At 53.0% G+C, this 13,461-nt stretch overlaps 2 protein-coding genes across 3 annotated transcripts; one reads left to right on the top strand and one right to left on the bottom strand.

Moving 5' to 3' along the window:
• Positions 1 to 509: 509 nt before the first annotated feature.
• Positions 510 to 6,977, top strand: SLC22A7 (solute carrier family 22 member 7). The gene is given in 11 exon segments (XM_032140328.2): positions 510 to 972; positions 1,313 to 1,318; positions 1,609 to 1,712; positions 1,846 to 2,090; positions 2,093 to 2,285; positions 3,369 to 3,492; positions 3,817 to 3,926; positions 4,440 to 4,654; positions 4,895 to 5,003; positions 6,291 to 6,497; positions 6,923 to 6,977. Coding segments are annotated over 11 exon segments (1,761 nt in total). The 5' UTR covers positions 510 to 579.
• On the bottom strand, positions 6,492 to 11,555 carry CRIP3 (cysteine rich protein 3). 2 transcript variants are annotated; one of them, XM_032140323.2, is made up of 8 exons: positions 10,953 to 11,555; positions 10,518 to 10,612; positions 10,062 to 10,119; positions 9,838 to 9,969; positions 8,685 to 8,756; positions 8,458 to 8,552; positions 8,306 to 8,363; positions 6,492 to 8,127 (listed from the first exon to the last, which is right to left on the bottom strand). In XM_032140323.2, the coding sequence occupies exons 1-8, from the start codon at positions 10,993 to 10,995 to the stop codon at positions 8,066 to 8,068; spliced, it is 615 nt and encodes a 204-aa protein (XP_031996214.1). In that variant the 5' UTR covers positions 10,996 to 11,555; the 3' UTR covers positions 6,492 to 8,065. The 2 variants fall into 2 exon arrangements, with proteins under 2 accessions (XP_031996214.1, XP_031996218.1); XM_032140327.2 differs by lacking the exon at positions 9,838 to 9,969.
• Between the last annotated feature and the right edge of the window lie 1,906 nt (positions 11,556 to 13,461).

The raw sequence follows: 13,461 nt of genomic DNA on the forward strand, positions 1-13,461 counted from the left end.
CAGCTCCCAGTAGGGCAGAGGGATGCGAGGAGGCCTCATGGCTCAGCGGAAAGAAACCTGGTTAGGATCCAGCTTTCAGTCCTGAATCCTGGGCTGTCGGCCAGGCCATGGCTGTAGCTGCAAATAGGCAAGGCTGACCTAAGGTCTCATAGGACAAAGGGCACCCTGGGAGAGCTAGCCCCAGGCCCCAGGGGCCTCCTCTTCTTAGGGATCCTGGGAGCTCTGCTGACCAAGGGGCTAGGGGCTCACCTCCTATGCCATCACCCAGCTACCTCATCATGGTAGCCTTGGTCTCTGAACACTAATGGGTAAGCCCCAGAGCCACGAGCCAGTGACCTCTGAATGGATGGCTTCCCCTTCCCCCAGGCACCAGGCAAGACAGGTAGAGGTCCCTGGAGACCTGATGGCTGGGGAGGGCCCAGTCCTGGGCCAGCCCCTGAGGGCTGGATTCTGGCTGCAGGCTCTCCACTCAGTCCATCCACTCCCGCCTCCAGAGTCCAAGGGTTTATGTGGTGGGCAGTTTGAGCTGGCTGGATACTAGAGGGAGGCTGCACCTGAAACAGTTGGTGGGTGAGCAGCATGGGCTTTGAGGAGCTGCTGGAGCAGGTGGGCGGCTTTGGGCCCTTCCAACTGAGGAATGTGGCACTGCTGGCCCTGCCCCGAGTGCTGCTACCACTGCACTTCCTCCTGCCCATCTTCCTGGCTGCTGTGCCTGCCCACCGATGTGCCCTGCCGGGTGCCCCTGCCAACTTCAGCCATCAGGATGCCTGGCTGGAGGCCCACCTTCCCCGGGAGCCCGATGGCATGCTTAGCTCCTGCCTCCACTTTGCCTACCCCCAGGCTCTCCCCAACACCACGTTGGGGGAAGAAAGGCAGAGCCGTGGGGAGCTGGAGGATGAACCTGCCACAGTGCCCTGCTCTCAGGGCTGGGAGTACGACCGCTCAGAGTTCTCCTCTACCATTGCAACTGAGGTACTTAAGCCCAGAAGCTGAGAGACATGTGAGAGGGAGGGGCCTGCCATTGCCTTGGGTGGTTACTGTGTGGGCATTAGATGTATTACTTTACCTCTTAAAGTCTCAGTTTACCAATCTGTAGATGGGGGCTATGAATATGAGGCACTTTTAGTTCATGGCTTGTAGTAACAGGATCCTACACAAGAACTGTTATCATCATCATTAATTGGGAGGTGATTAAGGCAGGGAAGGGCTAAAGTGGCTTCAGGGAGTTGAGACAAAGAGTTGAGAAGGCAACTTCTGCAGCAAGAGGTGGAGAAACAATAGAGGCCTTCTTTTCTCCCTTCCTCTTTTCCAGTCCCAGGTCGGTATTTACATAATCCATCTGGAGGTGGAATGTCGGTGGAGGCAGTCTCCTTGGGAGGCAGCAGGTCGAGGCCTTCCTTGGGAAGAAGCTGAGGCTGCAGGACTGGGGAGGGACAAAGTTTCCTACTCCCCAAGCTGGCGTGAATCGTTGGGAGGTTTATTATCTGGCATGGAGGTACCAGAATGGCAGAGTTCGCCTCAGAAGGCTCCAGGTCGGAGAGGAGGAGCTGGTGCCTGCTGGAGAGGGGCTGATGTTCATAGGAGGTCCCTTTCTGCCTGTCCTTACAGTGGGATCTGGTGTGTGAGCAGAAAGGTCTGAACAGAGCTGCATCCACTTTCTTCTTCGCCGGTGTGCTGGTGGGGGCTGTGGCCTTTGGATATCTGTCCGACAGGTGGGGTGAGGCACTGGGCCAATAAGAAACTGGCTGGGGGAACTTTCTCCCACTAGCTGGGGTATGAGCCTAGTCTACCTATGCCTTAGAAGCTCCTTCCACAGGGAACTGACCCTGCATGACCCCTTTGCAGGTTTGGGCGGAGGCGTCTGCTGCTGGTAGCCTACGTGAGTACCCTGGTGCTGGGCCTGGCATCTGCAGCCTCTGTCAGCTATGTAATGTTCGCCATCACCCGCACCCTCACTGGCTCAGCCCTGGCTGGTTTTACCATCATCGTGATGCCACTGGGTGAGGCAGGCAAGAAACAGGCAGGACCTAGAGGGCTGGAAGAAGGCAGTTGTCAGAGTGAGGCTGAGCCCATCTGGTCCTCACTAACCATCTTCCTGTCTCCTGTCCTGGCCCAGAGTTGGAGTGGCTGGATGTGGAGCACCGCACTGTGGCCGGAGTCCTGAGCAGCACCTTCTGGACAGGAGGCGTGATGCTGCTGGCACTGGTTGGGTACCTGATACGGGACTGGCGATGGCTTCTGCTAGCTGTCACCCTGCCTTGTGCCCCAGGCATCCTCAGCCTCTGGTGAGGACTGCAGGCAGCTGGGGAGCGGGAGATACAGGAAGTGAAAGATGAGATTAATCAGAGCCTGAGATTTGAAGACAGAGAGATTAAGAGATGAAGGGAAAGAGAAACAGAGTAAGTGACCAAGAGACAGAAAGAGACACAGAGAAAAGGAGACAGAGAGACAGAGATCAACAGAAAGAAGATGGCAAGGAACAGTGAGAACAGAGAACAAGATACAGAGAGTCAGAGACAAAGGCAGAGCCAAACATAAATTGAGGCTGGCCTCTTGGAGAGTTGGGGATAGGGGCAGGGCCAGCATGGGGGTGGGGAGCTCAGGCAGGAGAGTGGGAGGACAGGAAGGGTGGGCACTACATTGCCTCCCAAAGATGACTTGGCCTTGGATGACCCTTCTGGATATGTCTACATGTCTGTCCCTCCTTCATCTCATTCCCTCCTGCCACCCATGGGGGAAGTGAGTGGCTGGTGCTGGGAGCTGGTCTTGAGGGTAAGGCCAATTCAGTTGAATAAGGGACTCCCAGGCTATGGAGGACCTGGGCCTGGGCAAGGAAATGTGGGAAGAGGTGTTTTATTGTTTTTATTATTATTATTATTATTATTATTGAGATAAAGTCTTGCTCTGTCGCTGGAGTACAGTGGCATAATCACAGCTCACTGAAGCCTCAACCTCCCAGGCTCAAGTGATTCTCCTGCATTAGCCTCCTGAGTAGCTGGGACTACAGGCATGTGCCACCACACCCAGCTAATATTTATTTTTTGATTTTTTGTAGAGACAGGGTCTTGCCATGATGCCCAGGCTGATCTTGAACTCCTGGGCTCAAACCCACCCTCCCGCCTTGACCTCCAAAAGTGTTGGAATTACAGGCATGGGCCATTGCACCCAGCTCAGAGGTGGCTTTTAAATTGGGCATTAAAAGATGAATAAGAGCTCGTCAAGTGTGGAGGGCTTGGGGAGGAGATGATGTTCCAGGCTAAGGAGACTACATGAGCAAGAGCCTGGAAGTTGAGAGCCTGTCGTATGTCCAGGAACATGTGGCTTAGGGTCATGACTTTCTGGCTGATGGGCCTCCTGCCTATTCCTAGGTGGGTGCCTGAGTCTGCACGCTGGCTTCTGACACAAGGCCATGTGAAAGAGGCCCACAGGTACTTGCTCCACTGTGCCAGGCTCAATGGGCGGCCAGTGTGTGAGGACAGCTTCAGCCAGGAGGTGAGGGTGAACGTGTGTGTGAGCATGCATATATGTGTGTGTGTGGGGGTGGGCTGTGTCAAGTGCCTCCCTCCCAGAGCCCACTATATATGGCAGGAAAAGCCCCTGGGCCCCCACAGAGAGTTCTGAACTCTTTAGGATGTCCTACCTGGCTCCGGTGGGCCACATCCATCATTCGAGACCCACTCTTCTCAGCTGCCATGAGCATCTCCATCCCCACCAGTGCAGATGGGAAGAACAGAGAGGGGTGGGGGGAGAGTACTGTGTCCCATTGAGATCACATAGCCAACTCTGATGTTACAACCTCACCTCCTTCCCTACCAGGCTGTGAGCAAAGTGGCCGCCGGGGAACGGGTGGTCCGAAGACCTTCATACCTGGACCTGTTCCGAACGCCACGGCTCCGACACATCTCACTGTGCTGCGTGGTGGTGTGGTGAGGAGGCTAGCTTGGGTCTGGCGTGGGTGTGGTGGGAGGGAGGAGCGAACTCCAGGCTGGTGCTGAGTGTGAGAAGGGCTCTGAGGGACAAGTAGAGTGTCACTGTGGAGGGCAGGAGGATAAACCTCCATGGGCGATCTGCCCGGGGAAGTCAAAAAATGAAGCAGGCATCAGAGACACATGGTGTTCAAGTTCAGACTCCCACTTCCTTACTTGGAAAGGGACAGATCACTTAGCCACTCAGAGCCCCAGTGTCCCTTCTGTAAAATGGACTGTTGTCAGTTCCATGTCAGGGTTGCTGTGAAAATTAGGGTAAAGACGCTTTGACTACTGTCGCATGCTGCACACTCAGAGGGCATTATGGATGTCAAGGAAGGTCCTGGTGTGGGGAGGGGGGGGTTGCAGAGACGGAAGGAGATTGCCCTTGTAAAATGCCAAGTCTTCCTGAGAAGAGAGGCCAAAGAGGGATGGGAAGGAGGGTCCATCAAGTGTCACTGAGACTCCTTTCAGGTTCGGAGTGAACTTCTCCTATTACGGCCTGAGTCTGGATGTGTCGGGGCTGGGGCTGAATGTGTACCAGACGCAGCTGTTGTTCGGGGCCGTGGAACTGCCCTCCAAGCTGCTGGTCTACTTGTCAGTGCGCTACGCAGGACGCCGCCTCACGCAAGCCGGGACACTGCTGGGCACGGCCCTGGCATTCGGCACTAGACTGCTAGTGTCCTCCGGTGAGCCCAGTCTCATAGGTTCTGCCCACCCCAGAAGCCGGGCCAGGAACCCTGCCCACTCCCCGGAGACCCCACCTCCTGGCCAAGAACCCACTCCTCCCCCAGATCCTTGCTCTTACCCAGTGAGCTCAGACTCTCCACCACTTAAGTTCGGCCCACTCTGGAGACTCTGCGCCCTATCCAGAACACCCCTGGCTCTCCTCCAAGGCCCTCTCACTACCTGAACCCACTTCCCTCCAGACATGAAGTCCTGGAGCACCGTCCTGGCAGTGATGGGGAAAGCTTTTTCTGAAGCTGCCTTCACCACTGCCTACCTGTTCACTTCAGAGTTGTACCCTACGGTGCTCAGGTGAGGAAGCCTGCAACTGATCTGGGGTATGGAGCTTGTTAGTCACGTGTCTTAACCAACACTTCTACATACACACACCACAACCTGGTCTCTCTCACTCTTTTTTTTTTTAATTTTAATTTTTGGTAGAGATGGGGTCTTGCTATATTACCCAGACTGGTCTCAAACTCCTGGTCTCAAGTGATCCTCCCGCCTCAGCCTCCAAAAGTGCTCATATTACAGGCACTATTACAGGCATGAGCCACCGCACCCAGCCTCTCACTCATTCCCCACACTACACCCAGAATACAGAGCTAATCAGGGCCCTCTGTGTTTGCCCTAGTCTTGGAGAAGGCAGAGCATCTTATCTTCTGTACTATGTGACCCTGAGCCACGTCAGACATCCTCTCTGGGCCTCCTTAAGAAAACGACCCCAAGGCCGGGCACTGTGGCTCACACCTGTAATCCCAGCATTTTGGAAGGCCAAGGCAGGCGGATCACTGAAGGTCAGGAATTCGAGACCAGCCTGACCAACATGGTGAAAACCCGTCTCTGCTAAACATACAAAATTAGCTGGGTGTGGTGGCGAATGCCTGTAATCCTAGCTATTTGGGAGGCTGAGGCAGGAGAATCACTCGAACCTGGGAGATGGAGGTTGCAGTGAGCTGAGATCATGCCACTGCACTCCAGCCTGGGCGAGAAACTCCGTCTCAAATAAATACATAAATAAAAGAAAAAAATTAAAATAAAGAACAATAATAATAAAAAGAAAACAGCCCCAAGAAGCCCCATTCTGCCCACCCCCATCCCATTCACCCCTGGAAGGCAGAGATGCCCTTGAGGACTGTCCCAAGAGCAACCCCTTGAAAGGCCTGGGGAGGTCTTTCAGCTAGCTACTGGGAGGTGGGAAGAGGAAACTTCTAGGCATCTAAACTTCTAGGCATCTGGTCATGTTTAGAAAGAGGTTTGCCTCCTTGAACAACATGGCAGGGCCTGTACAAACTACTGACCTTCTTCCTTCCACATCACCCTTTCCTTATCCCCCAGTCTGGTGACTTGTCTTCTCTTTTAGTGGTACCTGATTGGTACTCTATCAGAATGGGGGCCCTGTCCTCTGGTGGGTGCTGGCTTGGGGTCTCCTGGCCTGAAGGTGGGTGGGAAGACCATCTGAAAGAAGTCTTAGTTTTCTTAGCTGTATGGGGAGAAGAGAGTATCAGCGCCTGCCAGCCCTGGAGGGAAGCCCTGTGGGGCATGACTCCAGGTAGGTGTGAACACCATCTGCCTCCCTCATCCTCTTTCTCTGAACAGACAGACAGGGATGGGGCTGACTGCACTGGTGGGCCGGCTGGGGGGCTCTTTGGCCCCACTGGCGGCCTTGCTGGATGGAGTGTGGCTGTCACTGCCCAAGCTTACTTATGGGGGGATCGCCCTGCTGGCTGCCGGCACCGCCCTCCTGCTGCCAGAGACGAGGCAGGCACAGCTGCCAGAGACCATCCAGGACGTGGAGAGAAAGAGGTGTGTGCACAGGACTGTGTCTGTGTACGTGTGAGCACATGCATATGGATGCAGGTGCTCAGATACCTGACACCTTAGGATACAGACAGGAAACTATATCTGCACATGTGTACTTGGTGCACGTATGTGTGTGTGCACAGGTGAGTGTTTCAGGGTGCATGATTGGGAGTATGTAAACTGCAAGCATAAATGTGTACATGAATGTATGAACACAAATACATAAGGTTGTTCAGGAAGACGTGTATGTGTGCACACTCAAGTATGCCTACACATCAGGGGTGTGTACAAGCATGTGTGTGAGTCACTTGTACAGGCGTTGTATACCAGGAATTGGGGTGAGCCCTGGGACAGCCCTGATGGGGCAGGCTGGGGTGGTAGGCTCGGGGATTAAACCCCACCATTGCTCACGACTCCTTCCTCCCTAGTGCCCCAACCAGTCTTCAGGAGGAAGAGATGCCCATGAAGCAGGTCCAGAACTAAATGGGAGTGGAGGCAGGCCCTCCACAGAAGCTCTGCAGCGGGGGCTGGGAGAGCAGAAGGGCAGGCCCTGCAACTCAGGCTGGGAGTATCGAACCCTCTGCCTAGGGCCGGAGTTGCCGCCAGTACCCGCTCCCTGTGCTCATCCATCCTTGATTATTTGGCTTCTAGGAACAGTTGACTTCCCAGAATGCAGTGGGCTGCTGGGCACCCCTCTCACGGCTGGAGAGGATTCTGTAAATAAAGGTGCCCCTTGGGTTGGGGCAGTGGTGAAGAGCTATGGGAAGAGCCCTGGATAGGAAGCCACTGAGTCTGCCCTGGGCTCTGATAAAACCTTCACCATTAACTTGCTGTGTGACCTTGGGCATATGGCTTTCCCTCTCTGGGCTTCAGTCTGTTCATCTCCCAAATGGATAATGAAGCCTCTTGGGAGGCCCTACCATAGGATCTGTTGCCATGCTCAAATGAATTACTGAATAAGGTGCTTCTGCTTCTTCTAGAGATGGTGCTAAAGAAAGGACTAGCATATGAGACTTCTGGTACCAATGGGGCTGGTGGGCATGCTGTCCACTGTGTGGTGCTAGGACTGCCAATGCCAGGCCCAAGGGACAAAAAGAACAGAGCTTTTTGTTCTCATGGCTGGCCCTGCTACCTCCGAGGCACCCTGCAGGGCAATGCATGTCATCCCAACCCCCACACTCCCCATCCTCCAACCCACTGGTCTCATGCCCAAAGAAGAGTTGAAGGCATGGGAGCCAACATTTTATTGAAGAAGCCAGAGAGGCTGAAATTCAATAAACACAAGTTTTATGAGTACCTTGAAGCTCCAGAATGTGCTGGGGAAAGGGGTTGTGATGGCCAGGAGGAGGATACCCTTCAAAACGGGCTGTTCCCTAACCAGATAGAAATGGGAAAGGGAAAAAATTGGCAGAGAAAGTCTAGACTCTCTGGCCTACCATGGAGCCTAGGCCCAGGCCCCCAAGATCCCACTTTCCCCAACCCCCATGGGACTGGAGATTTTTGTAGCTCCCATTGGACCATGAGGGGCATGATGGGAGGCCTGAGTTAGGGTCACCTTTTTTGTGAGTGTCTCATTTGAATTTTATCTTCACTGGGTCATAGATGTAGCAGCCCACATCGCCAATGTTCACACCTGAGAGAGAGAGCCCTATCACCAAAGGCCTTGGGTCTGTGGTGCAGGGTTCAGGGCTAGAGGGAACTGGCGGGGGGTGGGCAGGGTATGCTTAACCACAGGGGAAGTTGTCCACACATCCCCACAGACCATGTACATGCCATACTTTAGGCCCAGTGTCTGGGATGGGGCTGCCCACCTTTTGGGCCAAACAGGTAGCCGTAGCAGGGGACGTGGCAGTAGGGGACTCCATCATGCTAAGACACAGAGAGAAAGAGAGCTGTCTCAGCCTGGTTCTCTTCCCATCTCCAGCCTCCTCCCAACATAACCACTCATTCCTGCCCTGCTCACCTCAGCATGACTCCCAGCAGTCAGGGTCTTGTGGCAACGCTGGCACCTCAGACACGGTCGGTGCCAATTTCTGCCTAATGACATCACCTTCTCAGCTGGTGGTGGAGAGAAGTGGTAATGCTTCCATTCTAGGGGTAGAGTAGGGAGACCCACCTGCCTTGGATCACCTCCCTGCCCCTTGCTGCCCACCCTGTATCCCCCTCCCCAAGCTTTCTACTGTCACTTACCAAAATAGACAGGCTCCCCACAGCCAGGGCACAGCGAAGTCTCCCCAGTGAATGTCTTCATAGGGGGAGGGCCTTTAAGGGGAAGAGGCCCTGGCTGGGTCTGAGGTGGAGATGCCCACCAGCACCTGCCTGCACATGGCACTGTCCTCTTCCAAAAGCCATGCTCATTCCAGAGTGCCTCACCCAGGCACCCAAGAGTCTGCCTTCTATAGGCCCAGAGCTGAGCCCCCTTTGACTCCACCTCCTGCCCCATCCCTATGTGTATTAGGGACTACCTGCTTCCTTCTGCTTCCTTCTCATCCTCCCAGGGGCTCAGGTACCCACCATCCCAACCCTGTTAGCAACTCAATCCTCAGGAAACTTGAGCTGATATAAGAGCTGGCCATGGCACGGGTGTCAGGTGTTGGGGAGCACAGTGTCATTGCCTACTTCAGGGAATGGAGGGAAAGAACAGGGACCAGAGGAGAAAAGTTGAAGAATGTGAGAGGCTGGCCTTATCCCAATGACTCCTCTCCTTTAGGTCATTCCTTCCACAGCCCTGGCCTGGGACAGACCTAAGTTCCTGGCCAGCTTTGCCTCTGACTAGCTTTGTGAATGGACAGTCATTTGCCCTGTCTGGATCTCACTTTCTTCACCTGTAAAATATGAGGAGAGGGGATAATGCCATCTGCCCAATTAACTTCTTTTCTTTTTTTTTTGAGATGGAGTCTCGCTCTGTTGCCTAGGCTGGAGTGCAATGGCATGACCTCGGCTCACTGCAACCTCTGCCTCCTGGGTTCAAATGATTCTCCTGCCTCAGCCTCCCGAGTAGCTGGGATTACAGGCATGAGCCACCACACCCGGCTAATTTTTGTATTTTTAGTAGAGACAGGATTTCACCATGCTGGCCAGCCTGGTCTCGAACTCTGACCTCATGATCCGCCTGCCTGCCTCGACCTCCCCACAATTTACCTCTTAACTCAGCAGCTGACATGAGGGAATAGAAAGAAAGAAGAAAAAAAAAGCGGGGAGTAGTTGAGAAGATTTTGCCAAGAACGAAGTTGTGAGAATGTGAAGCAGAGGGCTGGATAGGAGACTGCCACTTGGCCCACCCTCCGCTCCAGCTTGGGGAAGGGTCAGGAGGAGGACTGGGAGGAGCTGAGCCCAGCCTTACTTTTCTTGCCTTGGGGGAGGCCAGTCCTTGGCCTGGGAGGGCTGAAGCTGCTGGGGCTGAGAGGAGTGGTGCAGCCAGGGCTGGGAGTAGGGGGATTGTACAAGTAGGAGCCCACACCACCAATGTTCACCCCTGAAGAGAGAATAGGGGAGGTCAGGCTTGAGCCCCCAGCTCCCAGCCACAAGGAGGGTTCTGCTTAAGTGCCCCTTAAGGCTGGTACTTACCCCTGGGTCCAAAGAGAGCCCCATAGCATGGCTTGTGGCAGTATGGCCTCCCGTTGTGCTGGGCACAAGCAGAGGGAAGTGGGTTACTCAAGGCCAGCGGGAGCCATGCCCCACAGGCCTTCGCCCCAGACAGGCTGCCAGGTATGTCTGTCCACTGGCTGAGTCTGGTGGGCCTGAGAGGGGTGGGGGATGGGCTGGCATGCCAGTATTTCCACTGTGGTCATGGGAGGAAGAGCAAGAGCAGCTCAGGAGGTGCTGACCCCCAAAACCGCGGGATCCACAGTCACAACCCAGGTTCCCAAAATCCTGGCTGGTGTGGGGTCCACCAGGTGGGCGGCCTTGGGGTTGGCTACTGAGGTTCCCTTTGGCAGGCCTCCAGGCTGAAGTTGGGGGCTGGTGCCTGGGGGGTGGGAGGCAGTGATGTAAACAGGGCAGTGCTCCCTGGCCAGATCTTACCTCTGCATGCCCGCCAGGGGACAGGACGCTGTGGCAGCGCTCACATTTCAGGCAGAAGCGGTGCCAGTTCTTGCCCAGGGAGCTCACCTTCTCAGCTGTGGAGGACAAAGTGGAACCGAGCTGCAAGGAGCCTGTCCAAGCATAGAGCCCCTCCTTTCCCCCTTCGGCCCTCTAGGGAATTAGGTTGGCCTGCCCTGCTCCCTGGAGATGAATGTCTCCAGGAGGCCATCTCCATCCCCCTCCGGTTTCATACTACCCACAGAGCTCTCAGAGGAAGGGGGAAGACCTGAGTGGGAGCGGGTGGTGCGGAGACTACCAGCCGCTGCAGGTGAAAAGGGTGTCTGGGACTACACTGTGGCCAGCCCTCTGCGTCCTCAGGGAATCCAGCGGCTCCCATTCGCTCCATCTTCTCCCCCTCCGCAGCCCGGGCCTCACCGAAGAAAACAGGTTGTTGGCAACGCGGACAGGTCCAGCTCATAGCTCCGCTCCAGGCAGCGCACGCGGCACACAGTAGGTACGCCCTGCGGCTCAGTTCCGCCCCCTTCGCTGGCTCCACCCACGGCTCAGCTTTGAGCCTCCTTGGGCGGAATCCGCGGTTCCGCGGCGCTCATTGGCTACCAGAAATTTAGAACCACTCCACTTGGGAGACAAAGGGCTATTTCGCTGTTACTTCAAAGAGCATTAAAGCCTCGGTCAGACCCACGGGGAGGAGAGAGGATCTTGAAGCCGAGTGGACTCCAGACTGGGAAGGCAAATGTGTAACGAAGACACCTGGACAGGGAGCACTACTAGTTTCTGGAGCGGTAAGGACAGGAAAAATGTCCACAGTGCAGACGCCATTAAAACACTACTCTCTCCAAAGCGAGGGAGTAGGCATTCTTTGAAATGCTTTAATTCCACCTTGGCAGTATAGCAAGTGGTTGAAAGCAACAAAATCTGGAGCCCGTCTCTGGTACCCTACTGTTTGACTTCAGGCAAATTACCGAACCTCCCTCTCTGCCTCCATTTTCTCATCTGTGCAATGAGTATAACAGTCTCTGCCTCGGGCGCCTGTAGTCCCAGCTACTCGGAGAGGCTGAGGCAGGAGAATGGCGTGAACCCGGGAGGCGGAGCTTGCAGTGAGCCGAGACTGCGCCACTGCACTCCAGCCTGGGCGACAGAGCGAAACTCCGTCTCAAAAAAAAAAAAAAAAAAAAAAACAGTCTCTGCCTCATAGGATTGTTATGAGAGTTAAATAGGTTAATACACGTAGAGTGCCCAAACAGCGCCTGGTATATAAACGCTATAACAGCTATAGCTATCACTATGATGGATCCCTTAATGAACTCAAGACTCGGTTTGGAAGCCTCAGAACATGGTCTGTATACAATCGTTTACTCCTAAAGCTGTAAGGCAGCTGGGCACAGTGGCTGACACCTGTAATCCCAGCACTTTGGGAGGCCAAGGTGGGCGGATCGCCTGAGGTCAGGAGTACAAGACCAGCCTGGCCATCAAGGCGAAACCACGTCTCTACTAAAAATACAAAAATTAGCCAGCCGGGCGTGGTGGCGCATGCCTGTAATCTCAGCTACTCGAGAGGCTGAGGCAGGAGAATCGCATGAACTGGGAGGTGTGGAGGTTGCAGTGAGCCGAGATCGCACCACTGTACTCCAGCCTGGGGTGACAAGAGCAAGACTCCATCTCAAAATAAATAAATAAATAAAAATGAACACCAATTACACATTTCTAATCTGCTTTGCTTTAAAATTTTTAAATATTTGTCTTTTTAATGAATGTATTTATTTGAGGCAGGGTCTCTGTTGCCTAGGCTGGAATGTGGTGGTGCATCATAGCTCACTGCAGTCTCCACCTGCCCGGCTCAAGTGATCCTCTCACTTTAGCCTCTGGAGTAGCTGGGACTACAGACGCATGCCACCACACCTGGCTAATTTTTGTATTTTTTGTAGAGATGGGGTTTTGCCATGTTGCCCAGACTGGTCTCGAATTTCTGGGCTCAAGTGATCCACCTGCCTGGGCCTCCCTAAGTGCTGGGATTATAGGTATGAGCCACCATGCCCAGATAAATACTTGTTAAAAGTAGTTCAATAGTGCTTCAAAGGATATTTCAAGAAATTTAAATCCACAGAATGGAAGAAATATTTGCAAATCTGATAAGGATCTAATAACCAGATTATATAAATAACTTATAATGCAGTAACAAAAAGACAACCCAATTAAAAGTGAGCAAAGTATTTGAACAGACGTTTTTCTAGAGATATACAAATGGCCAATAAGCACATGAAGAGACGCTGAATATCAATAGTCATTAGGGAAATGCAAATGAGGACCACAATGAGATACCATTTTATACTGACTAGGATGGCTATAATTAAAGAGACAAATGTTGGCAAGAATGTGACAAAATTGGATCCCTCATACATTGTTGGTGGTAACATAAAATGGTGCGGCCACATTGGAAAACAGTCTGGCAGTTCCTCAGAAAGTTAAACATAGAGTTACCATATGACTCAGCAATTCCACTTCCAGGTATATACCCAAGAGAAATGAAAACATATGTCTATACAAAAACTTGTACATGAATGTTCATAGCAGTACTATTTGCAATAGTCAAAAGGTAGAAACAGCCCCAAAGTTCATCAACTGATAATGGATAAACAAAATGTAGTATATCTGTATGATAGAATATTGCTCAGCCATAAAAAAGAATGTAATACTGATGCATGTTACAACACAGGTAAACCATAAAAACATTAAGTAAGAAAAGCAAGACACAAGAGGCCACATATCATATGAATCAATTCATATGAAATATTTAGAATAGGTAAATCCATAGACACAGACAGTAGATTGGTGGTTGGCCAGTCAAGGAGATGGAATTGGAAATGTCTACTAATGGGTTCGAAGCTTCTCTGGGAAGATAAAAATGTTCTGGAATTAGATAGCA

Source organism: Hylobates moloch, unplaced genomic scaffold (assembly GCF_009828535.3).
Source record: "Hylobates moloch isolate HMO894 unplaced genomic scaffold, HMol_V3 SCAFFOLD_20, whole genome shotgun sequence".
Lineage (NCBI taxonomy): Eukaryota > Metazoa > Chordata > Mammalia > Primates > Hylobatidae > Hylobates > Hylobates moloch.

Excerpts from the sequence above, each read along its gene's own strand:
- CRIP3 (XM_032140323.2), bottom strand. The coding sequence starts at position 10,995 with ATGAGCTGGACCTGTCCGCGTTGCCAACAACCTGTTTTCTTCG. Across the intron at positions 8,553-8,684 it reads TGGGGAGCCTGTCTATTTTG|CTGAGAAGGTGATGTCATTA; the intron begins GTAAGTGACAGT and ends CTCCACCACCAG. Across the intron at positions 8,364-8,457 it reads CTGCTGGGAGTCATGCTGAG|CATGATGGAGTCCCCTACTG; the intron begins GTGAGCAGGGCA and ends TCTGTGTCTTAG.